Consider the following 25,511-nt stretch of genomic DNA (forward strand, 5'->3'; position numbering starts at 1 on the left):
TATTTTTCGTGTTTATTTGTCTTTATATAAACATGTTAATCTGCATCTAGGTGTCAGGCTCAGACAGTCAACACTACAGTATTGGTAGCTCATGGACTGGTGCGTTGACTTTGGGTTTCTTTTCTTTTTAACTGAAATGTACCGAGTGGGTTCAGCGATCACCTTGGTAATGCTGTAGCAGTTTATGTGTGCGAATGTCCCACACTTTAACTGTGTTGTCTGTGCTGGCAGCAGCGATGCACGTCCCACTGGGGTGAAACTCAGCGTAATTCACATAGCTGAAAAAGATTAAAACAACAAAGAAAAACCACTGCTTCAGTCTCCAGTGTCAGTAAAAACCGCCCAAAACACTGTGTTCATCTCTCTGTAGTTCCGCTTGCTCTACACTTCAGTACGCATCCCGTCTCTCTCTGTCTCACTGCGCTCTCACCTTCAGTAAAGAAGTCACATGTCAACAACAGATGAAATGAAGCAATAGACTTGTCCATAAGATAACTGAGATCACGTCTCATCTGAGATAACGTTTTTTATCCTTACTGTATGTTTATGTACCGAGAAGCGACAACATAACTTTCCTCCCAAAATGAATAAAGTTCTGCTATACGTTAAAAGTAACACTAAACGGATAAAAAGTGTGTGTCATTCTTTAGAAAAGAAAAAAAAGAGTGAAAAGAAGTGGTGTAGGAGGAATAAAACATTTAGGTTGTGAGAAAAATAATCAGTGTCAGTGTGAGATGAAGTGAAGGATTTATTTATTTCCTAGAACTTCATAACACTGTTTATTCCTTATACAAAGCTCAAACCTGTCAGACCTCAGAAGGCAGAAGAACAGTGTGTTTGTGTGTGTGTGTGTGTGTGTGTGTGTGTGTGTGTGTGTGTGTGTTTTTCCCCTCATTTTTAATTTGAAGCTTTTGACATTTTTCCCTCTAATCCAGATGAACACTGACTCGGTTAAACACTGGATTCCTCGGAGGTTGTTGTGTTGTGATTATAAATAATTTGTCCACACACCCGCTGTGCTCACAGAAGGAGTGAACACACTCTCGGCTGTTCTTGTCCCAGATCTTCACCGTTTTGTCGTCGCTCGCTGAGACGATTAATCTCCCGTCTGGAGAAAACCTGGAGAGAGAAGAGATGAAGCTGATTGAAGAGTCTCCTGAGTTTACACTCATTATTAATGACATCACAGAGGTGAGATTAATAACTCTGGGGCTGATTTAGAAGAAACTAATCTTTCTTATAAAGATCTAAAGAAGAGATATGAAGTGATGTTAAAGTGTTACATTACTGACTTTGTATCTCAGGTCCTCTAAGCTACCACTGCTGGGCCCCTGAGCAAGGCTCTCAATTGTTTAAAATGAGACGTGTGTGTGTGTATGTGTGTTTGTATGTGTGTGTGTGTTAGTGTGTGTGTGTGTCTGTGTTTGTGAGTGTGTGTGTGCGTGTGTGTCTGTGTTTGTGAGTGTGTGTGTATGTATGTGTGTGTGTATGTGACTGTGTGTATGTGTATGTGTATATGTGTGTGTGAGTGGGTGTGTGTGTGAGTGTGTGTATGTGTGTGTGTGTGAGTGTGTGTGTTTGTGAGTGTGTGTGTGCCTGTGTTTGTGAGTGTGTGTGTATGTATGTGTGTGTGTATGTGACTGTGTGTATGTGTATATGTGTGTGTGAGTGGGTGTGTGGGTTTGTGTTTGTGAGTGTGTGTGTGCGTGTGTGTCTGTGTTTGTGAGTGTGTTTGTGAGTGTGTGTGTATGTGTGTGTGTGTGTGTGTGTGACTGTGTGTATGTGTGTATGAGAGTGTGTGTGAATGTGTGTGTGTGTGAGTGTATGTGTGTGTGACTGTGTGTATGTGTGTGTATATGTGTGTATGTGCGTGTGTGAGTGTGTGTGTGTGAGTGTGTGTGAGTGTGTGTGAGTGTGTTTGTGAGTGCGTGTGAGTGTTTGTGAGTGTATGTGTGTGTGTGTGACTGTGTGTGTATATGTGTGTATGTGCGTGTGTGAGTGTGTGTGTGTGTGAGTGTGTGTGAGTGTGTTTGTGAGTGTGTGTTTTTGTGAGTGTATGTGTGTGTGACTGTGTGTATGTGTGTATGAGAGTGTGTGTGAATGTGTGTGTGTGAGTGTGTGTGTTTGTGAGTGTATGTGTGTGTGACTGTGTGTATGTGTGTGTATATGTGTGTATGTGCGTGTGTGAGTGTGTGTGTGTGAGTGTGTGTGAGTGTGTGTGAGTGTGTGTGAGTGTGTGTGAGTGTGTGTGTTTGTGTTTGTGAGTGTATGTGAGTGTGTGTGAGTGTGTGTGAGTGTGTGTGAGTGTGTTTGTGAGTGTGTGTGTTTGTGAGTGTATGTGTGTGTGTGTGTATATATACACACTTTGCACAGCGGACCCAGTTGATGTGACGGTTAAAGGAGAAGAGGAATCTCTGCCGATGTACAGTCCAAACCTTCACTGTTTTATCATCTGATGCAGTGACTAAAGTCTGTCCATCACTGCAGAAGTTGACGCTCCGCACCGTCCCTGTGTGAGCTTTAAACACACTCGACTCTCCGCTCCTAAAACACACACACAGTCAAACACACACTATTTATAGTGTTTTTATAGAACAATCACACTGAAAATCTCACATCTCTGTGTGTAAAGTCAACAGTCTGTTCTCATGCCCTGTGTGTGTGTGTGTGTGTGTGTGTGTGTGTGTGTGTGTGTGTGTGTAAGAGAGAGAGAAACAGATCATCAGTGTGACATTAGCACACACACTCACACGGTGGGCAGCCAGAGGCGTACAGTTCTGTCGCGTGAGGCCGAGGCGAGGAGCTGTCCTGATGGAGAGAAGTGGACACACAGCACGCCGTCTTTATGTCCAACAAACCGGTACGATCTCGCATGAGGCTTCATGTTCCAGATCATCACACATGAGTCCAATGAGCCTGTAGCTATCTCACACACACACACACACGCACACAAACACACGCACATACACACGCAAACACACACCAACACGCACACACACAAACACGCACATACGTAGGCGCACACACACACACATACACACGTAGGCACACACACACAGACACACAGACACACACACAGACACACATACACACGCAGGCACACACACACACAGACACAGACACACCCGCAGACACAGACACAGGCACACACGCAGGCACACACACACACACACACAGACACAGGCACACACGCAGGCACACACACACACACACACAGACACAGGCACACACGCAGGCACACACACACACAGACACAGACACAGGCACACACACACACACACACACACAGACACAGGCACAGGCACACACGCAGGCACACACACACACACACACACACATGCAGGTGCCAAAAATCAGACATCTGTATTCACCAAGCTTTATTGACATGACCATAAATATGTACAAACTCTAAAAGTTTAACTTAAACTAACCTTCTAACACATGCTTTATATAGTTAAAGAATTACAAAATAAAAACTAGTTTAAAGTTAAAAAACTTTAACTGGTTTAATAATGTGTTTAAAATGTTTACTGGTAAATGCTGAAGAGTCAATTATTTAGAGGAATAAAGAAAAAGTAGAAGTGAAAAAACACAAACATATTAATTTCAGCATAATAACAATAACAATAATAAATATTAATAATAATAATAATAATAATTATTATTATTATTATTATTAGAAATAGTAATATTATTAACAATAACAATAACTATCATAACAACAACAACAACAACAACAACAACAACAACAATAATAATAATAATAACCTATTTGTTTGGTGTTGGAGCTGAAGTCCAGGCTGCTGATCGAGTCTCTGTGACCTTTAAACTTCTTGTCCAGTGACGGATCGTCCTGTAGAGTCAAAGTAAAGTAACAGATTACACGTTAATAAAACTATTAATACGTGTAATCATTAATAATAATAAAGTAATAAAAATAATAATAAAAGTAATAACAACAACAACAACAACAATAATAGTAAGAATAATAATTATTATTATTATGATTTAAATATTATTATTTAATCTTTGATCACTCACCAATGTGCAGCTCATCTTCACAGAAAGCTCTTAACAGTAATAACTCTATAAGACAGATGTTATGACCCAGTGGTTATTAACGTTAATAACGTCTCACCAGCTAACTACGTTATTAGTTACTCTTTACAATAAAAACTAAAACATCTTTAAAATTAAATTATAGAACTGATACGAACTGACTTGTGTAGACAGTTAAAGCTAAGCTAAGCTAAGCTAAGCTAAGTTAGCTCCGTTGCTAAGGCGCTAACATCAACAACAACAAACGGTTCATTTTCCGCGCGCAATAAACCGCTTAACAAACTCCGCCCACTTCGCGATACGGATACCGGGAGTGTCCTTCTTCTTCGTTTATAACTTATTGGAAGCGAGCAGCGCCACCTAGAGTATAATCACAGATATCTACACTACATAGATATCTACACTAGATGTCGCCTTGGGGTTCTAAGCACGCGTCAAAACCGCCGCCATCTTGGAACAGGGGTTTGTACTTCACATTAATCACGATGCCGGACATTTGTGCTGCGTTTGGATGTTCAGACGAACGCAATGGCTGTCCCTTGTAATACACTAAAGACTACGGACTTATGGATTTATTTTGTTTGTAGATTCCGAAGCTCTTAATAAGGAAATTAAAAATTGACCCATGCTTTTTGCTTAAAGGTGAAAAGACCCAACTTTATGTTCTGTAAGATTCCCTTATCTGTCAAACATATTTTATTAGATAACACAAGCAGAATGATCTTTTACCAACTTACTTCAGTTAAGGACATATTTAATGAGATTATACACTTTAAATGTATAAATGAACATGTATAATCACACCATTGTAACAGTGTTACATGCAGTAGGCTATAAGGTAAGTAGTGATTGTTCATATGACGTTTACTCAAGTGGAAGAATGTAAGTAATAAACTTACACCTACTAGCACTATGTATTATATTGTGAAAAAGTAGATTATCTTCATATCAAAACCTTAAATTTTCTCTGGACTTAATGATAAATACATGTCTGACATTTGGAACAAACCAAAAAAAAAACCTAGAAAATGGCATTCATGATGATTTATAGTGATTTTATTTCCCTTTGCCTACATTGTCGCTGATGCATTAAGAGGAGGGGGTCCCCTGTACCAAGATGGCGGCTCAGTTGGCACATTCGTTCCAATGAACTGCCGTAACCAAGGCGACGTCTAGTGTTTATGTTTATGGAGTATAATCATGTAATCACAGTCAAAAAGGCCTAACATTATAAATGTTATTTATTATAACATAAGGGTGGTTCTAGACCTTTAGGGTGTCTCCAGCCCCCTGTGTGTGATCTCAACCTCCCTAAAACTATAATTTTTACTTTTAAAATAAAAAATAAAAATTACGTTAAAATGCATAACGTGTCGTCGAAGGGAAAGAAAATTATCAGTTTGTAGTCTTTCAAAAGTGCGTCATCAGCTGTCTGCTTTATCTGACCTGAGAAGCACAGAGTCAGTCAGAGCTGGAGGCGTTTATCTAGAACGTTAATCAGCGGAAAGCCGCAAAGACGGTTATAGAAGGTGTTTTATACGTTTTACCTTGTTAGCCTGCAGTGCTTTGTGTTATCAAAGTCTACCCAAATTAGTTGTAGTTAATCATATACAGTAGTTCATAATTCCAGTCACTAGTTTGCTTATTCTTTACAAACTGAAGCAATTGGGTATTGACTCACAAATGAAACATTTCTAACTCAGGATTGTAATGTTTACACTCCGCATGTAGCATGAGAGATGAAGGGCCACCATCATTGATTACATCAAGGTTTTATAGACAGAACTCAAGTAAAGAAGACATGTAAAAGCAAACCATCATCATCAATCATTGGCTCAAAATCACCGCATGCTCATCTCCTGATCAAGCTAATCTGGACTGGACCAAGGTCTGCTAGAAGGTTTACTGGAAGTTGTTTATGCCTAATTCCCGACAACTCGTCTCCAGTCCCTACTGCCCTTGTCATAATCTTAAGAAAACAACCAATGACAATGTCAGTCACTGGTCACTACAAATACAAGGTAAAAGTATAGAAGGACAAAGCCTTATAAACATCATTAGATTAGAAATTTCCACCACAGAGAGGCAGAGTGTTAGAAATGATAGGTAAGAATATTATATAAGAATAAATAATATTTCTATAAGTCCATCATAGTAGTTTTCGTTAATTAATTGGAGACATTTCTTTTAAAATGTATTTATTGTGAGGATGTATTTTATATCACCCCACAAGTAAAGGTTTGTTGGAGGTACAGTTATATGCTATAGTAGTGAACTTAGTATATACTGTGGCTGTAGTATATACACAGTACTGTGGTGACATTTAAAAATCACTTATACCAGTGAAATGTCACTATTCCTATTACCACAAACAAAATATTAATGTAAACAATCCATTCAATACTAAATAAAAATAACATTTATTGATTTGGTCTTTGTGAATATTAGTTTATTAATGACTACATTCATTAGACACACTGTTTGTAGAGAATGTACACACACATGAACTGATCTGATTCAAGACTGACATCATTACATCATGTGTCCATGATGTCATTACATCAGGTGTCCACTTTTGCCATTTTAAATAATACCATAACTTTTGGCTTACTGTGTAGTCATATAATTCATTCATCTTCTACCATTTATCCGAACTACCTCGGGTCACGGGGAGCCTGTGCCTATCTCAGGCGTCATCGGGCATCAAGGCAGGATACACCCTGGACGGAGTGCCAACCCATCACAGGGCACACACACACACTCTCATTCACTCACACAATCGGGACAATTTTCCAGAGATGCCAATCAACCTACCATGCATGTCTTTGGACTGAGGGAGGAAACCGGAGTACCCGGAGGAAACCCCCGAGGCACGGGGAGAACATGCAAACTCCACACACACAAGGTGGAGGCGGGAATCGAACCCCGACCCTGGAGGTGTGAGGCGAACGTGCTAACCACTAAGCCACCGTGCCCCCCTAAGTCATATAATATATAATATAAAACTCTTCTTGTTTTAAACTTTTAAATAAAAACTGAATTCCTGGTTCAGACACTAGATGGCGGTAAAGATGAATAAATAAATAAGGGACCAGAGTTCAAATGTTTTTCTCCATAAAGATTGATTTCTTATCATATTTTACTGTTAAGCTGATGTAACTTATATGGTTAAGTTATGGCTCATGGAGTATTTTGTGTCGTGTAAAAGGAGCCGAAGAAACAGTTAAAGTTTACTGATGATGAGGAATAAAAGTGTAACCATGAGCCACAGTTTAGATTCACACATAACAAACACTGAGGTTTGAGGACTGTGTAAGTCATAAACAATGAATATAATCATGAAAGCTCAGACAGCTGTCTCTGAGTCAGCTGCTAAACACCATTTAACTCCAGGTGCATTTATAATGACGAGAAAGAGGTGTTATTTGTCATGAACACACACACACACACACACACAAACACACAGACACACACACACACACACACACACAAACACACAGACACACACACACACACAAACACACAGACACACACGCACACAGACACACACACACAGACACACACACACACACAAACACACAGACACACACACACACACAAACACACAGACACACACGCACACAGACACACACACACAGACACACACAGACACACACACACAGACACACACACAGACACACACACACAAACACACAGACACACACACACACACACACACAAACACACAGACACACACACACACACACACAGACACACACACACACAGACACACACACACAGACACACACACACAGACACACACACAGACACACACACACAAACACATACACACAGAAACACACACACAAACAAACACACACAGACACAGACACACACACACAGAGACACACACACAGACACACACACAGAAACACACACACACACACAGAGACACACAAACACATACACACAGACACACACACACACAAACACACAGACACACACAAACACAGAAACACACACACACAGAGACACACAAACACATACACACAGACACACACACACACACACACACAAACACACAGACACACACACACATACCCACACACACACACAAGCTGCATATTGTTCTCCTTAAATCTCCTTAAATGATTAACACTCAGTCATGTGATTTTTCTGTTCAGGGTCAAAATCAAAAGGTTCTGAAAGTTCAAAGCAGAAACTGAGGAGAAAATCAACTCTTTCTTCTCTGAACAATACTTTAGTAAGTGTACAGCGGTCGTGTCCCAAACCACACACACCAAGTTCACTTCAGAGACAGCAGTGCATTGTGGGTAATATGGACAATTAAGGTAGAATTTCACACAGAAGGTTCGCTTCTGGTTTCAGAGAGACCTTCAATTCCTGTTTCCTAAAGTAGACGTGCTAAATGAGAACGAGGCCCTGAGCGCGCGTGCGCACACACACACACACACACACACACACACATACACACGTGTACATCACTTGAACCATTACACACTCTCAGCTCACCTCTGGCCTTGAACTTTCAGGAAGCGTGTGTTTATTCTGTCGTGTTAATATTAAACTCAGTTGCAGTGGATTCGAGGTTTTTATCTGAACCTTCACCTTTATCTTATCTCATCCATCAACATGACACCAGGCTTTATGTCTACAGAGACAAACTCCACTCCATCAGCCTCCTTTAGTTTATAAATGTTTGTAACACTAAGAAGAAATCATCAGGATGAAGATGAGGATGATGATGAAGAGAAGAGCAGCCGCACGGTTTTATATTAATGCACTCGAGCACACAGAAAGGGCCAAAAGTCCTAAAATCTCCAAACACACAATTCATTTACACTTTTATCAAAATGTCTCCCAAAATCCTCCATTCTTACTTTATTATTTTCCTGATAGAGTTTAGCTTGTGTGACTTTAATCTAACACACACTCCAAACAATACAATTGTCGGAATTGTTATCAGCTCCTATCTTTCCTTTGTGTCACAGTTCCTGAGAGAGCCGAGCCAGAACACACACACAACACCTTCCTCACTGTGATACAGAAATAAACCTGAGGGTTTATTAAGTCCAGAAATGCTAGTGTGAAGAGTTCCTAGAAGAGTTGATATGTTAACACTCATTCACTCACTCACTCTCTACCGCTTATCCGAACTACCTCGGGTCACGGGGAGCCTGTGCCTATCTCAGGCGTCATCGGGCATCAAGACAGGATACACCCTGGACGGAGTGCCAACCCATCACAGGGCACACACACACACACACACTCTCATTCACTCACACAATCACACACTACGGACAATTTTCCAGAGATGCCAATCAACCTACCATGCATGTCTTTGGACCGAGGAAGGAAACCGGAGTACCCGGAGGAAACCCCCGAGGCACGGGGAGAACATGCAAACTCCACACACACAAGGTGGAGGCAGGAATCGAACCCCCAACCTGGAGGTGTGAGGCAAATGTGCTAACCAATAAGACACTGTGCCCCCCCTCGGCAACTTATGAGAATGTTAATAACACTGTTCGAACACTACTGAGTACAACCGAGCTGTGACTAGGGTTAGGGGTTAGATTTTAACAGCTAGTGTGAGAATGTTACGTCTTTTACCCATTTTGTCCAAAGGCACCGAGAGAGCAGTTAGCTTCATGGCATGTTGGTTAATTAGTAATAAATGACTTCACAGGATTAAAGTGACAATGCAGTTATACACACACACACACACACACACACACAAATGAGGAAGTTAATATAAAAACAATTTGATTATTCTTTGAATTTTCCTTCCTCTCTGTGTGAAATGTAAATGAAGGTGTGTTGAGATGATTGACAGCTGCACTGCTCTTTACTGTAAATGAGAACAAGATTTTAAAAGAGTGAAACTTCCTGATTTCATTTCCTTGAGCTGTTACAAATATTCAGTCTGATCAACGCTCGTGTTGTTCTGACAACCGTGACACACTGAGTCAGGAGACAAACAGTTCATTCTGAAATCAGCTTAAGGTTGTGACGGTAAAACAACAGAGTAAATAAACACAGCTAAGCTAAAGCTAAAGCTCGGTGATTAGCTTCCGGCTGCTACTACAGGAAATTCCCTAAAGAGCCGGAAAGACTGCAGTCGTGTCAGATGTCTTTAAAAATTCCCCCTGAAAGATAGAGTTTATTACACAACATCTCATCATTTATAAAACAGATAAAGGATTTTTGTTCCCTTTATCTTTATATCTGTAAAATGGTTGTGGATTTTACTTTTTTTGGTCTGACTTTGTTGTTACATCTGTAAAGCGTGATGTTTCTGTTTACATTAAATACTGTCATTGTTGTCGTTGTTGTCGTCTTTGTTGGTCGTCGTTTTTGTTGTTGTCTTGTCGTTGTTCAAATCAAATCAATCAAATAAAATTTTATTTGTCACATACAGATGTCAGCGGTTAGATTTTAACACATACAACACATACACATGCACATACGATAGTTGTCGTTGTTGTCATCGTTGTCTTTGTTGATGTCTTTGTCGTTGTTGTCGTTGTTGTTGTGGTTGTTTTCTCAGCCTCAGGTCCCCGTGAGTCCTGGACTCCGTCCTGATTTGATTTTAATTGTGTTTCTCCTGCTGTTTGGTCAGTCATTAGAGCTAAGGGCCAGTCTGGACTCGTGTTATTTCCAGATGAACACAGGAGGCTGTAAACCCCAGACGTAAAGCTTCACACGTAACTTAGGCCTTCAGCTTGAACCTTGTCCTGCTTTAGTCTATTTTTCACGTGTTAGAAAATGCTGAATCCTTCACGTAACATAGGTTCAGTCAGTGAAGTGATTTCAACACACAGCTGAAAAAAAAAGCCTCTTTATTTCCCTGAACAATGACTGACCCAGTTTCTTCTCTCCGGTTTCTACAGGGTTTTATTCAGAGGAAGATAAAAGATATAAAGTTACAGAAACTCCCACTTTCACAAAGATCCTGATTCTACAGTCTGGGATAATACACAGAAATTCTAGTGTTAAGGACATTAAAGAGATTAAAGATGAATAAACTCTGTGCTCGTTTCTCACACGTCTGTCTGTGTGAAGCTCAGTGTAACGTGTGTTGTTCAGAAAGGAGATGAAGCTGATTCCTATCGAACACCTGCGTATTTCAACAATGTTTTACACGTCTTTAATATCTGAAATGATGAAAATTGTAAGTCAGATCTTTCAGAGCTGAAGATGATTAAAACAACTCGGGTTTTTTTCTCAGCTTGTTTTGTCGTCCTTCGGCTCGTTCCTGCTGTAGCGTGACCTCGACTAGTTAAGTGCACACTTAAAGGCCGAGTAACTGAACAAATAAATCAGGTTTACCAACATGACCTGTCTGACGAGGCACGAGGGAAATGAGGGTTAATCCAGTTTTAAGGAATTTTCCAGGGTTTAAACAGAATGTTTGGTAAATGTTTCTGATTATTGAGTTCAGTTTGTAGAACATTTCACAGAAAAATGATCAATTTACATTAAACACATTTATATAAAGTCAGAAGATCTTCAGATTAGATTTAAAGCTTTATAAAGTCGTGATCAGTCAGAACATTGACTAATGACTAATGTTGTTAATACTGAAACAGCTCGGACTCCAAGGCCTGGTCTCTCTGAAGGTGCGCTGTGGGATCTGACACCAGGACGTTAGCACCTTGAACCCTGTCATGTTCCTCAAATTGTTCCTGAACAGTGTGTGCAGTGTGATGGAACACCGAGTCCAAGAAGGGGCGGAGCCTCTCTGTAACGTCCTCATGAATGAAGGACTCCAGGTGAACCAGCAGAACCTGGTCCAGATCTACATCACAACACCGTAATGTAGCCCAAATTATTCCCTTCATCTGCTGGATGTTAGAGCTGATTGTGTATTTGTCATTCAGGTTAAAGTAGAAAAGTAGAAACTCCAACCTAATTTACTGAAAATGTAGAATCTAAAAGACATCAGACTCAAACTGATGTCACATTAGTTCTGCTTTCACCGAGGAACAAACACATCATCAGTCTAAGCAAAGTGTTGGAGCTTCAGATCTCAAGCTGATGTTTGATGCAAAACATTTATTGTAGAACGTCATAAACATCTGATTTTAGAAGAATATAATTAGAAAAAAGTGTTCAGTAAAAAAAAGCTGTAAATTTAACTTCATGAAGTTCATCCAGTGACACACACACACACACACACAGACACACACACAGACAGACACACACACACACCCACACACAAACACACAGACAGACACACACACCCACACACAAACACACAGACACACACACACACCCACACACAAACACACAGACACACACGCACACAAAGACACACACACAGACACACACGCACACAAAGACACACACACGCACACACAGACACACACACAGACACACACACACACACAGACACACACACGCACAAACAAACTGATCAGAGAACAAATGGACAGTGAGTGTATATCTAAGTATGAATTATTATTGCTGTCATTACATTTTTGTTAAATTTATTTATAAATGAAATAATTTAAAAATATTTTTGTATTGTTAATAAAATAGATATTAAAATTAGATAAAAATAAAACATTTAGTTTTACACACAACAGACAGAGAAAATGTATATCAAATAAATTAAAACCAGAAAATATACATGAGACATGCTTGTTAAAATGTCTGTGTGTGTGTGTGTGTGAGTGAGTGTGTGTGTGTGTGTGTGTGTGTGTGTGAGTGAGTTTTCTCCATTACGTAAGCAGTGTGTAATTGTGTCTAGGTGATGAGCAGATGGGTGTGACACAGGCTTTGTCTCTCTCTCTTTCTCTCTCTCTCTCTCTCTCTCTCTCTCTCTCTCACACACACACACACACACACACACACACACACACTGAATTCTACAGATAGAACGTTACCCTTCATGTTTCCCACTAGCTTGTTCAGTATTAACACATTGTAGTTGCTGCACTTTCACTGATTCAGATTTAAATCAAATGAAATTCGTTCTTTATTTTAAGTGAAATTTTGCCTTAAAAACATTTGCATTTGTTTCAATTCATGTGTTAATGCTGACTGAAGTCATGCTCATGGGCGGGGTTTTATACTGAACACTGATTCTGTACTGAATGTCGTGTCCTAATGATCTCAGTTCTTCACCTTCAAGTGGATTATTCACTAATAAACGTGTAGACACTTGTGAGCTCTGAACACGACAGTGACGTGATGAAACATTTCAAGTCTTCAACAGAATCAACTTTATTATTTTATAATCATTTCCCTCTCTTTAGAGCAGTGTACAGACTAAACACATGCTGTTTCCTACTGTCTCACACACACACACACACACACACACACACACACACACACACACACACACACACACACACAGACGACTTGGCTGACGACCCAAAGGGAAAGAAGAGATTTCATCACAGGCCCTTTGTGTGCAGATCCAGTCACGCAAACCACAGTGGCGTCCAAGTGTGGTTCAGTACAGTATGACCTCAGAGTGTGAGTAAGTGTGTGTGTGTGTGTGTGTGTGTGTGTGTGTGTGTGTGTTCAAATTCCTTCTCAGGACAGAATCACTATAGACGTCTCTGAAAGTTTGAGCTGTGAGGTTTAATATTTAAATTTTTTACTTCAGTGAAAAATAATATATTCAGAAAATAAATAAAACTTCTGATCAGGGAATAAAATTAAATCTAAAGTAAGATTATTATATTAATTTTATTATCGTCTTATATTTTGATTCCCAGGCATGAGATGTAAAAAGCAACACTCTGAAGGCGTCAGTTTCATTAGAGAAGTTAGTTTCTGTTCTCACTTACATTATTGAGCCGAGTGAGTCAGCGTTGTGTCTGAGTCTCTACTATAATATCACACAGTGTAAGAGGAAGTGTGTGTGTGTGTGTGTGTGTGTGTGTGAGCTTAAAAGCAGAAATGATGAATATTGTCATATGGTAAGGAGGGAAAAATAACAGAATTATCACTTTTATTTTCCTCACAAGACGTGTTTTATTGTAACTGTGTATGACAACAGCTTTAATCTCTGCAGTAACACAGTCTCACACAGCAAAAAACTACATGTATAAATATATTTATATTTAATTTATATTTAATTAAGCGTTAAACCTGACTGTAGAGAGACCAGAGCTCATGTGACGGAGGAGATGGTTCCAGAGCTACAGAACAGCCTCCATCACCCCGTGTGTGTGGCAGAACCACAGTGAGAGCAGAAGCTGCTTACAGGATGTTTGTGTAGGAAAGGAAGAGTGTAGAAGATTGAATAATGACCTATTTAGATAAATAACCACTCGCGCTCATGTGTGTGACCTGAATGCTGGATGCTGGAAAACACCCGTGTGTGTGTGTGTGTGTGTGTGTGTGTGTGTGTGTGTCGGGAAGAGAAGAAAATAAAACTCCCCGTCTTCAGTGTGTTTACATTTAAACATCTGGACAGACGTCACAGTAACCTTTACTTCCTTCACCGCTTCACTTCATTCACACTTTATATTTAACTCCTTTTCAGTTCCACAGAAACATTTTGCTTCTTTTAAACGATCTTTTATTAATTTATGTTGGGGGAAGAAAAAGAAAACACATGATCCTGAATCCCTGAAGAAGTGTGTTAATTAACAGCAGGTGCTAATTAACTGTGTGTAAAGGTCTGGTCCTGTTATTGCTCTTGTAATACAGAAGACATGCTTCATACTTTTGTTTGTACTGACAACAACGTCTGTAAGAACCCGCAGCGTTAATTCTGTGTAGAAACCAACAATCATTTCCCTGTCAGAAAGGCAGGAGGGACGGAGCAGGACCTGATTATAACGAGCTGTAATTAAAGAAGCCTTTGTTTGTTATAACAGGGCTAGTGTGTGGACCTCAATGCCAAACACTCGCTCATCATCTCCTTATTAATCGAGTCAGTAGTTTAGAACATTCAGCTTCTTAAGTACAGTTCACTGGAGAGTTCATCTGAGTATAAACCCAGAACTCTGAAGCACTCCATGAGCCCCAGCTATCAGACAGGACGACGAGGGTTTTACACGTGACACAGAGGAACATCTAAAGGAACCTCACTCAAGGATTTGAATAAAAATCATGAGATCTTATAAAAAAAAAAAAAAAAAAAAGGCCAAGAAACCCTTCATTACAACTTTATAAAAGCTCTTCATGTCTAGTTTAGTTCGACACCTCAAACACAGTTTATTAGACTTATTATTAATGGTTATAATAATAATAATCAGGTTCTTCTGAGAAAATTAAAAACGGACCACAAAACACCAGGGGATCAGATTCAGGTAAGTGTTTATTTCACCTACATAATCAGATATTTATATAGAATATATGAGTAAATAAAATCTGTCTGATTACGGGTGCAGTGATTAGTGTTTTATGCGCAGGCCGACACGGGGTGACTCAGACCGCTGAAGTACGACTTCTCTCTCTCGCTCATCACCTCGAAGTGCAGCGGCTGCTGACAGAAGTTACACTCGGCTGAGGAGTGAGGCTTCAGCTCCAGGCCCACTTCCTGCCACGCCTTCAACAGCTTATCTGTACACACACACACACACGTTAGCTAGCATCACAGGACCTAGCCAAACACAACAGGCTACTTATCCAGCATCACAAAGGAACACGCGGTTTAATTCGACTTACCGACAAAATATTTCATCATCTGCGGTGTGTGATGTGGCGTCGGAGCGATGCGGAGGAGTTCATCGCCACGGGCAACGGTGGGATAATTGATGGCCTGGACGTAGATGTTGTAGCGGTTCATCATGATGTCACACACGGCCGTGTTCTTCTCCGCGTTCGAAACCTGTTTAGTAAATAAAGAGTGATGAAGCTTCAGTTTTCTGTATAAATCTGATGTATTATATTATTCTTCATGCTTTATAAGGTGTGTGTTACCCGTATAGGAATGATGTGGCTGGGGCAGTGCACCACCGGCAGCCCCGAGTCCATCAGCATCTGCCGCAGCAGTTTAACGTTGCGCTGGTGTTTACGGCGTAACACACGACCTTCCTCTCCCTTCAGGATGCGGATGGACTCTCGAGCTCCGGCCAGCAGCATGGGAGGCAGAGACGTGGTGAAGATGAAGCCTGCGGCGTACGAGCGCACCGTGTCCACCAGCGTACTCGTACTGGCAATGTAGCCTCCTACACAACCAAATGCCTTCCCTGTACACACACACACACACAGGAAGAGATTTCACTCACAGATGCTTCATTCTAGCTTTAATTCTGTAATGAAACACAGCTGACAAGAAACCAAACTAATGTAATTTAGTTTAAGCCAATTATCTGAGGTTAGAAATGACTCAGGAAACTCAGCTAGACAGGAAGAGGACAGACATCCAGTTGAGGAAACCCCTCATTCTGGGGAGGAGAGAGAGAGAGAGAGAGAGAGAGAGAGAGAGATCTTTATAAGAGTATTGTGTTCTGTAGACTTGTGTGAACACGTATTCCACATTATTCTTTATTCAGTTTGTTCAGTTTATTGTGGAACAGACTGCTAAAATCTGAACCCTCCTTAAGTTCTGTTTTTTTATTACCCGGAACAGAGAAGAGAGAGTGCATGTGTGTGTGTGTGTGTGTGTGTGTGTGTGTGTGTGTGTGTGTGAGTGTGTGTGAGAGAGTGAGGACATGGTGTGCAGCACGTTGCTGTGTGAAATGTGAGATGTTCCTGAAGGCCTTTGTGGTGTCTCTGGGAAGATAAAAGCACAACCCTTCTGTTCACCCTGAGCTTTTATTCAGTGTCAAGGCTGGAGCTGAGATGTCTGTGCTGTGTGTGCGTGTGTGTGTGTGTACACGTGTATTTTAGTGTGTAAGCCAGTAGCTATCTCAAGCCATCTGAGAAGAGAGCTGGAGCCCTTAGGGAAAGAGAGGGGGGGGGGGATGACGAGTAGAGTTTCTACATAATAGGTGAGCAGCTTAAGTATCAAGAGTCTCAGGAGAAGAATGTGACAAGACCAGAGACACACACACACACACACACACACACACAGCTGAAAGCGACAGGATGGTAAGTGTTTATTGGGGTCTGAATCTGACGTGAATGTGGGATGAACAACTCACCGGTGTGTAAAGTATAAAAATATGTTTTATTTAAACACGTCATGTCTCAACTGTTCAGAACAGAGAATTAGACTAAACTGCTGGATGTCATATATATATATATATATATATATATATATATACACACACACATACATACACACACACACACACACACACACACACACATACATATAAGGATAAATAAATTCTACTGACACTAATCATTAGCCCCTGATTGGTTCGCTGCTCTGTGGCTCCGCCCCTACACTCAGCTCAGAGACTGTATAAGGTGTGAGGAACTCACCGAGCGTTCCGGAGATGATATCCATCTTGTGCATGACTCCGTCGCGGTCCCCGATGCCGCCCCCTCTCGCACCGTACAAACCCACAGCATGAACCTCATCCACAAACGTAATGGCTCCGAACTCGTGCGCGACGTCACACATCTCCTCCAGGGGACACACGGCTCCTACAGAGAAACAAAGATTTATCTCCTGAAGCTACCCGGTGCTCCACTCCTGCTCCACCACCGGACCTTTCGCCCTCTCTCACCGTCCATAGAGTGCACCGTCTCGAAGGCCACGATCTTCGGAGCGGAACGATCCGATTTCTCCAGAAGTTCACGCAGATGATTCACGTCGTTGTGACGGAAGATGAACTTCTTTGCACCGCTGTTACGTATCCCCTGGATCATGGAAGCGTGGTTTCCAGCATCCGAGTAAATCTCACATCCTGAGGACGGAATTTTAAAGTCCATTTAACTTCCATGAGAAAGGTTTAACCACATGTTTGTGTTTGTACATGTTTATAATGACTAAAATAACACCCCCACAATCCCAGCTGGGGTTGATCACCAGAACAACATGAACACACATGAAATACCTGGCATTATCTTGGCCAGAGTAAACAGAGTGGAATCATTGGCCACAAAACAGGAAGTGAAAAGCAGCGCTGCGTCTTTCCCGTGAAGGCCAGCGAGCTCGTGTTCCAGATTCACGTGAAATTTACTCGTCCCTGATATGTTCCGCGTTCCTCCAGCACCTGAGCCATGTTTCTGTAGCGTATCCCTGAGAGGGAAAGAGAAAAGAAGATCAAATATAAACTAAAGTTTCAGTCATTTCAGTGTTAATGATGACTGGAGATAAAGCCACAGCACAGTGACTCACATCACGGTCTGAACCACACGCGGGTGGCGACTCATCCCCAGGTAATCGTTACTGCACCACACAGACACGTCTCTCCTACAGTTCAGAGACTCAGAGTAATCGTCTGCCATGGGGAACTCGGTGGCGCGCCGGTTCACCGTCTTAAACACGCGGTACGTGTGGTCGCTTTTCTTCTCCTCGATCTTCTTCTCGAAGAACTCGTCATAGCGAAAGTTGGAGACGGCTGAAAAAGACCAAAACAGAAACGTCTTCTTACTCTGAATTGTTCCTGTTCACTAAAAACTAGAAATGCCAGTTATCTAAACTTAATTAGTCAGAACTAGTGTGTGTGTGGAGTGTGTGGAGCGAGTGGAGTGTGTGGAGGTCATGTACCTTTAGGCATGTTCTCCTGTAGCAGATGCGAAACCCTTGTTGGACGCTGCTTCATCAGTTTCTTCAGCAGACTCCCATCAGGCTTCACACTCTTCGCCAGCTCCACTGCAGAAACATCTGGAACCAAAATGCACAAAGAAAATGAAACACACAACACAATAAACATTAGGATGTGTTTTATGTTCTAATCAGAACACCGCGACTCTGACGGAAACATTTACACACCTTGCTGCACGGTTCGGATTTCAGAGACGTCCTCCTGCAGCTCCATTCTGGCCTCGCGCACCACGCCGCTGTTCTTCTGACCCATCTCAGCTGCCAGGAAGGGGCACTTGGACGCCGTTGTCCCCGCTGCAGGTTTGGGGTGACCTGCCGGCATTTCAGGGGCTTTTTCAGCCTCTACATTCAAAATAAATCCCTGGTAAACATTTCCGAAGATTTGGACTTATAACTGACAACAATGGCTTTTTATTATACAGTTATAATTATACAGATAACTAATAAATGTTTTAGTTAACAAAAAAAAAAACAAAAAAAAGAGACAAATAACTAATGTTAGTTTAAAGCTTCACTCAGTTTACAGTAACAAACATTAATTAAATATTTCATTAACACATATTAGTAATAAATCCTGTACAAGTTGATTCGGTCCAAAGTTGGGAATGTTCAGTGTTCCAGAAAGCGCGTGTATGTGTGTGTGTGTGTGTGTGTGTATGTGTGTGTATGTGTGTGTGTGTCCATGCTGGACGTAACGATGGGCACCGTGTGTACGTGCACGTACACATACTGCTCTAGCTGTGGCGCAGGGCACAGTGTGCGAATGCGTGTACGTGTACGTGCATGTACTTGTACTTTTGCTGGCTTTATTGCTAGGCATGATGTGTGTACGTGTGTGTGTGTGTGTGTGTGGGTGTGTGTGTGTGTGTGTGTGTATCATTAACACTTATATTAGTAATAACAAGCTGAACATAACCTGATATTATAAAAATAGTATTTGTACATTTTAAACACACACGTTAGAAGATGTTTACTGACTAACGTTAATTACTGAGATAAATCAGTACTAAAGTAAAACCGGTCCTTATCGTGCACCGTACTGTGGGGTTTATTGCCCGAGCTCCAGGTTGTCCATGTGATCCTCTTACCCGTGCTGATGACATCATCACTCTTCTGGAAGAGAGAGGAAGAGGAGCAGACGGAGCGGACGAGCGGCTTGGATGCCAGGTCCATCATCACGGGACATTTCACGGCGTAGCTCACCAGAGTCTTCCTCGCCTGCTGGAGGAACGTCTGGGGGACGAGGGACAGGAAAGGACAGCGGATGATGGCGTCCATGATGGTCCGAATCTGAAGATGAATAAATAAATACAAATAAATTTACCGAGGTTTATTTGTAGCGATGACGGGAACAAACAAGACATGGACTAATAAGCGATCTGGAGAAATCTTTTTATAGCAAAAATACATTTAGGACCAATTTGTTTCTGTTCACTTCCTGCTTATGTGTATAAAGATTTTTCTTCATTCGGATTAAAAGTCTGTTTTCTTTTTAAGTGATTCTTTAATCTTTCGTTCCTTTTAACAGAAACGATAACGCATGTAGAACAGGACTGAGTGTTTAAGCAGCGTGAGAGGATTTATTTACAGATCCGAACGAGATTACGGCAGAGAGAAAGCAGCCGAGAGCGGAGTTTAAACCACATGATGATAAAGATCAGACTGAGACAGCAAGAAGGAGGAAAATAAAACTCTGCTAAGGTGAATTCACAGAGTTAAAAAAAACATACAAAAAAATGAAGTGAAAAAAGTGTGGAGGCAACAGTTGCTAAGCAATGATGGGAAAAACTGACAAAAAATGGGCGGGGCTTTTTAACGAGTTAAACCAGCTGTAATTTAGAAAGAAGATATAAATTTAAATCACAAGCCGGACCAGACTACACACACACGGTCACCACTTCCTGGTTGATTAGCACATTTCCTGGTTTCCCCATTTCTTAAAAACCATAAAGAACTTCCTGTTCTCTTTAACTCTCTCTGATTATTTCTGGATTTGACCGACCTGCTATTCAGTGTTTCTATCCTGATGGCGTGAGGAATTTTTTACAGTAAGTGTTAAAGGAAAACAAAAGCAAAAAGACAAACAGCAGTGTGAGGAAACGGAGGAGAAAATCAAACCATCAGAGTGAAAAGGTAGCAGCAAGAAGAGGAACTCACACAGAGCAGACAACGAAGGTGAACATGAACAGGAAGCTGTGACCATATATGGGAAGTCTAGTGAGAAAAGGTCTAGTACAGAATTAGCGTGGGGAAGTCCATCAGGCTGCATTACATACGATAAGGAAGAAATGTTTATATGAAGTCGTGTAAATTTACACACAACACAATTATGACAAGTGTACAGATGTATTTGTGTAATATGTGAAGGCATCAGTGCAATGTAGAGATCATTATAAATGTAAACTTCTGTTTATCGCTCATGTTAGACACTGAGCTTTAGTGTTTGTGTTCAGTTCGTCTGGTGTATTCAGAGTGTGTGTGTGTGTGTGTGTGGTTGAGTGTGTTTGTACACTGTTGAGTTTCATTAATTTCACCATGAAGGACGGTTGTGTTAAAACAGGACATGAAGAAACCTGAAGTTGCGTGACCGAGTGCTGGCGTTAAACCACATCTGCTTCACCTCGGAGTCTTTTCTTTTAAAGGCTGTAAAAAAGATTAACCTGCCATGTTTTCTCATGTTTGTGTCTCTCACGTGACTCCTGAACTGGCAGAAGAATTAAATTATCATCTCCAGGCTTCACAGGGGAAGATAATCACATCATTATCTACACAGCCTCCAGGGAGTCTGGTGTTTCCTTCCCAAACATCTGACGAGACAGAAGCTCTGCACTGAATCTGCAGGATTAAACACGCGCTCTCGATGTTCACGTCTAAATATCTGCACAGGTTTAGATTTAACACCGGACTCAACACTAACACGACACTAACACGCTTGTAGAACACAAACTCAAATGAACAGGACAGTTAGAGTATCAGAGAAATTTGAGATCGTTAAAGCCGTTAGTGCGGATTCACGGCCTTAAACACATCGCTGTTACACGCCACACGCTGATCACATGACCCGAGACCTGAGATCCTTTCCTCGTGTTTGCACTGAACTATGACTGAGACTCTTCTCTTCTGCTGAATCAGTGACTCATGAGAAATTACCTGTTTTTGTGTCAGGAGCTGCGTCACAAATGCGTACATTTTCATTTATGTCATTTAGCAGACACCGTTATTCAGAGTGACTTACATTTATTTTATACAACTGAGCAATTAAAGGGTTGAGGGCCTTTCTCTGGGGCTCAGCAGTGGTAGTTTGGTGGCCCTGGGATTTGAACTCACGACCTTCTGTTCAATAAACCGACGCCTTTATAACCACTAGGCCTCCACATCCCCCAGCTGTAAGTGTTATGTACATCATCTGGGTACCTGAGAGTTTTCAGTGTGAACGCACAACTCGTACTATTCAGTTCTACACAATGTAGAATACTGCACAAGGACACTGTGACAAAACTATTGTTTGAATCAGTGAATCACTTCAGTCATGACAGAGATTCACTTCACCTGTTCAATAAATCCTGTACAAGTTGATTCGGTCAGAGTTGGGAATGTTCAGTGTTCCAGAAAGTGTGTGTGTGTGTGTGTGTGTGTGTATCCATGCTGGCTGTAACGGTGGGCACCGTGTGTACGTGCACGTACACATACCGCTCTGACTATGGCACAGGGCACAGCGTGTTAATGCGTGTACGTACTTTTTTTGCTAGGCATGATGTGTGTACGTGTGTGTGTGTGTGTGTGTGTGTGTATTTTTACATTGTATCACAATCAGGCTGCACTGAACCAATCAGAAAGAATCATTTAACTGACACTTAAATGACACTTTAAGTTGATTTATTTCTTAAACACTGCAATGTTGTAACAGACACAAACAAGCTGCTGAAAGACAAAAAGTTCACACAGACGAACTGATCGTCCTTCACATTACAGAGGAGTTCAGTGCAGAACAACACGGGGATTAATCACTAATGTTTAACTCTGTACACTAATCTTTATTTTCACACATCAACAACAAAAAAATGTACATAATGTCTCACATGAAAGACACCAAAGCTTTATTTAGTGATTTAACCTGGAGACAGGAATTAATCTGATTAATCCCTAACATCTGACCTGAGAAAGCACTTTAGACTTAAAGCAGAAACAGACGTGTAAGATCAGGTCGGTCCTGTTTGGTGCTTCAGCAGGGCGTCGGACCTTCGTACAGGAAAATCCACCCGAAATACAGCTTACACCAAGAAAATGACCACAGAGACAAACGTCCAGGTGAGAAAATGACCACAGAGACAAACGTCCAGGTGAGAAAATGACCACAGAGACAAACGTCCAGGTGAGAAAATGACCACAGACAGCAAAGTTTCATCAGACTTCAGACTTTTCGGACAATGAAGTTAACACCATCAGAACACTTTGAGTTTAAACCAACTTTCATCATCATAATAATCTAATCATCTAATAATTATTCATTCATTCATATTTTTAGACTTAAAAGCTGGACTTTTTTTTTAACTCAGGTTCAATAAAAAGTTATATTTATTTACTGAATGTCACATTTCTACTTATTTAAACTCAACAGCTACTAAAGATTTAAATATCATAAATTATTAACCTCAGCTCCAGCTTCACTACACCACTAACTACACCACTAACTACACCACTAACTACACCACTAACTACATCACACACCTTAAAATACTATGATAAAGGCTCTGATAATCACACCTACATATTATTATTATTAATAATAATAATAATAATCACAACAGTAATAACAATAATATTAATAATATTAATAGAAATAATTAAAAATAATATTAATAATTATAGTAATAATAACAATATTATTATTGTTGTTATTATTACTGTTATTATTATTAATAACAATAACTGTTCTGTTAGCTTCAGACATCCACAAGGACACTTTATAAAACACTTAATATCGGTGTCTGACATTGTAAAGCTGTTTATTTAATAATAAATCAGGTAAATAAACTGGTGTTTGATACCGAGTCTCTCACACTGAGGTAAATAAACTGGTGTTTGATACCGAGTCTCTCACACTGAGGTAAAGTCTCTGAGGTAAATCAATGAGTTAGCATGTTAGCATGTTAGCACGGAGTAGCTTAGCATCGTCAGTATAATTCAGCGCTTTAACAACACACACAGATAAAAGACTCACCTGAGGATTTACTGCTCTGTTCTGTAGGAGTCAGAGATGTTTATTGGTGATTTGTTTGGAGTTTAAACGCGTTAAAGTGGCGCTGAAGCTAACAAGCTGTTCTCGTTATCCTGCACTGAGGACGAACGGGAGGGCACGAGCGCACAGGAGACTTTTATACCGCCGCGAGATTCGCAAATCTCGCGAGACTTTAAACGTGTAGCGATCAGAGCAGTAATGAGTAATGACGACAACATGCTTTATTAAAGGGTTCAACAAGTAAACAGATGGACACAGATTGTGTTTGTCCTCATTCTGAAGAGTTTATTGTTACAGTGTAAGAAGGATAAGTTCAGGTGAATCAGATTTAATCTAATATTTAGACAAAAGCCAGTGTAGGACAAAAGTGACAGTGCAGGACACAATACGGTGTAGGACAAAAGACAGTGTAGGACAAAAGACAGTGTGAGACACAAGACAGACAGAAAGACAGTGTAGGACAAAAGACAGTGTAAGACAAAAGACAGAGTAGGACAAATGAGACAGTGAAGGACACAAGACAGTGTAGGACACAAGACAGAGTAGGACAAAAGACAGTGTGAGACACAAGACAAACAGACAGAAAGACAAGTGTAGGACAAAAGACAGTGCAGGATGAAAGAGTGCGTGACAAAAGACAGTGTGGGACAAAAGACAGAGTAGGACAAAAGTGACAGTGCAGGACACAATACGGTGTAGGACAAAAGACAGTGTAGGACATAAGACAGTGTAGGACAAAAGACAGTGCAGGACAAAAGACAGTGTGAGACACAAGACAGACAGAAAGACAGTGTAGGACAAAAGACAGTGTAAGACAAAAGACAGAGTAGGACAAATGAGACAGTGAAGGACACAAGACAGTGTAGGACACAAGACAGAGTAGGACAAAAGACAGTGTGAGACACAAGACAAACAGACAGAAAGACAAGTGTAGGACAAAAGACAGTGCAGGATGAAAGAGTGCATGACAAAAGACAGTGTGGGACAAAAGACAGAGTAGGACAAAAGTGACAGTGCAGGACACAATATGGTGTAGGACAAAAGACAGTGTAGGAAATAAGACAGTGTAGGACAAAAGACAGTGCAGGACAAAAGACAGTGTGAGACACAAGACAGACAGAAAGACAGTGTAGGACAAAAGACAGTGTAAGACAAATGAGACAGTGAAGGACACAAGACAGTGTAGGACACAAGACAGAGTAGGACAAAAGACAGTGTAGGACAAAAGACAGTGTGAGACACAAGACAAACAGACAGAAAGACAAGTGTAGGACAAAAGACAGTGCAGGATGAAAGAGTGCGTGACAAAAGACAGTGTGGGACAAAAGACAGAGTAGGACAAAAGTGACAGTGCAGGACACAATACGGTGTAGGACAAAAGACAGTGTAGGACATAAGACAGTGTAGGACAAAAGACAGTGCAGGACAAAAGACAGTGCAGGACAAAAGACAGTGTGAGACACAAGACAGACAGAAAGACAGTGTAGGACAAAAGACAGTGTAAGACAAAAGACAGAGTAGGACAAATGAGACAGTGAAGGACACAAGACAGTGTAGGACAAAAGACAGTGTAGGACAAAA

The 25,511-nt window shown here is 40.9% G+C and overlaps 2 protein-coding genes across 2 annotated transcripts in view; both read right to left on the bottom strand.

The window, feature by feature from the left end:
• Window positions 1–4,454, bottom strand: part of poc1a (POC1 centriolar protein A) — a 26,859-nt gene extending 22,405 nt beyond the window's left edge. Inside the window, exons 1-6 of the mRNA XM_060858701.1 lie at window positions 4,042–4,454; window positions 3,769–3,853; window positions 2,751–2,922; window positions 2,365–2,544; window positions 1,012–1,119; window positions 163–278 (exon numbers count right to left, since the gene is read on the bottom strand). Coding sequence (XP_060714684.1) covers window positions 163–278; window positions 1,012–1,119; window positions 2,365–2,544; window positions 2,751–2,922; window positions 3,769–3,853; window positions 4,042–4,056 — 676 coding nt within the window. The 5' untranslated portion in view covers window positions 4,057–4,454. The remainder of the gene's footprint in view (window positions 1–162; window positions 279–1,011; window positions 1,120–2,364; window positions 2,545–2,750; window positions 2,923–3,768; window positions 3,854–4,041) is intronic.
• A 10,871-nt stretch (window positions 4,455–15,325) lies between these two features.
• alas1 (aminolevulinate, delta-, synthase 1) lies at window positions 15,326–24,069 on the bottom strand. The gene is made up of 11 exons (XM_060857881.1): window positions 23,913–24,069; window positions 19,780–19,981; window positions 18,860–19,033; window positions 18,635–18,751; window positions 18,263–18,485; window positions 17,979–18,163; window positions 17,649–17,828; window positions 17,401–17,565; window positions 15,949–16,217; window positions 15,694–15,856; window positions 15,326–15,588 (listed from the first exon to the last, which is right to left on the bottom strand). The coding sequence occupies exons 2-11, from the start codon at window positions 19,967–19,969 to the stop codon at window positions 15,428–15,430; spliced, it is 1,827 nt and encodes a 608-aa protein (XP_060713864.1). The 5' UTR covers window positions 19,970–19,981; window positions 23,913–24,069; the 3' UTR covers window positions 15,326–15,427.
• Between the last annotated feature and the right edge of the window lie 1,442 nt (window positions 24,070–25,511).

The sequence above is a fragment of the Tachysurus vachellii genome, chromosome 22 (assembly GCF_030014155.1).
Source record: "Tachysurus vachellii isolate PV-2020 chromosome 22, HZAU_Pvac_v1, whole genome shotgun sequence".
Classification (NCBI taxonomy): domain Eukaryota; kingdom Metazoa; phylum Chordata; class Actinopteri; order Siluriformes; family Bagridae; genus Tachysurus; species Tachysurus vachellii.

What these genes read in the sequence shown, in the direction of transcription:
- alas1 (XM_060857881.1), bottom strand. Translation starts at nt 19,969, where the DNA reads ATGGACGCCATCATCCGCTGTCCTTTCCTGTCCCTCGTCCCCCAGACG. An exon ending in AATCCGAACCGTGCAGCAAG is followed by an intron (nt 18,752 to 18,859) that starts GTGTGTAAATGT and finishes TTTTGGTTCCAG; the next exon opens with ATGTTTCTGCAGTGGAGCTG. An exon ending in TCTGGCCAAGATAATGCCAG is followed by an intron (nt 17,829 to 17,978) that starts GTATTTCATGTG and finishes TTCCGTCCTCAG; the next exon opens with GATGTGAGATTTACTCGGAT.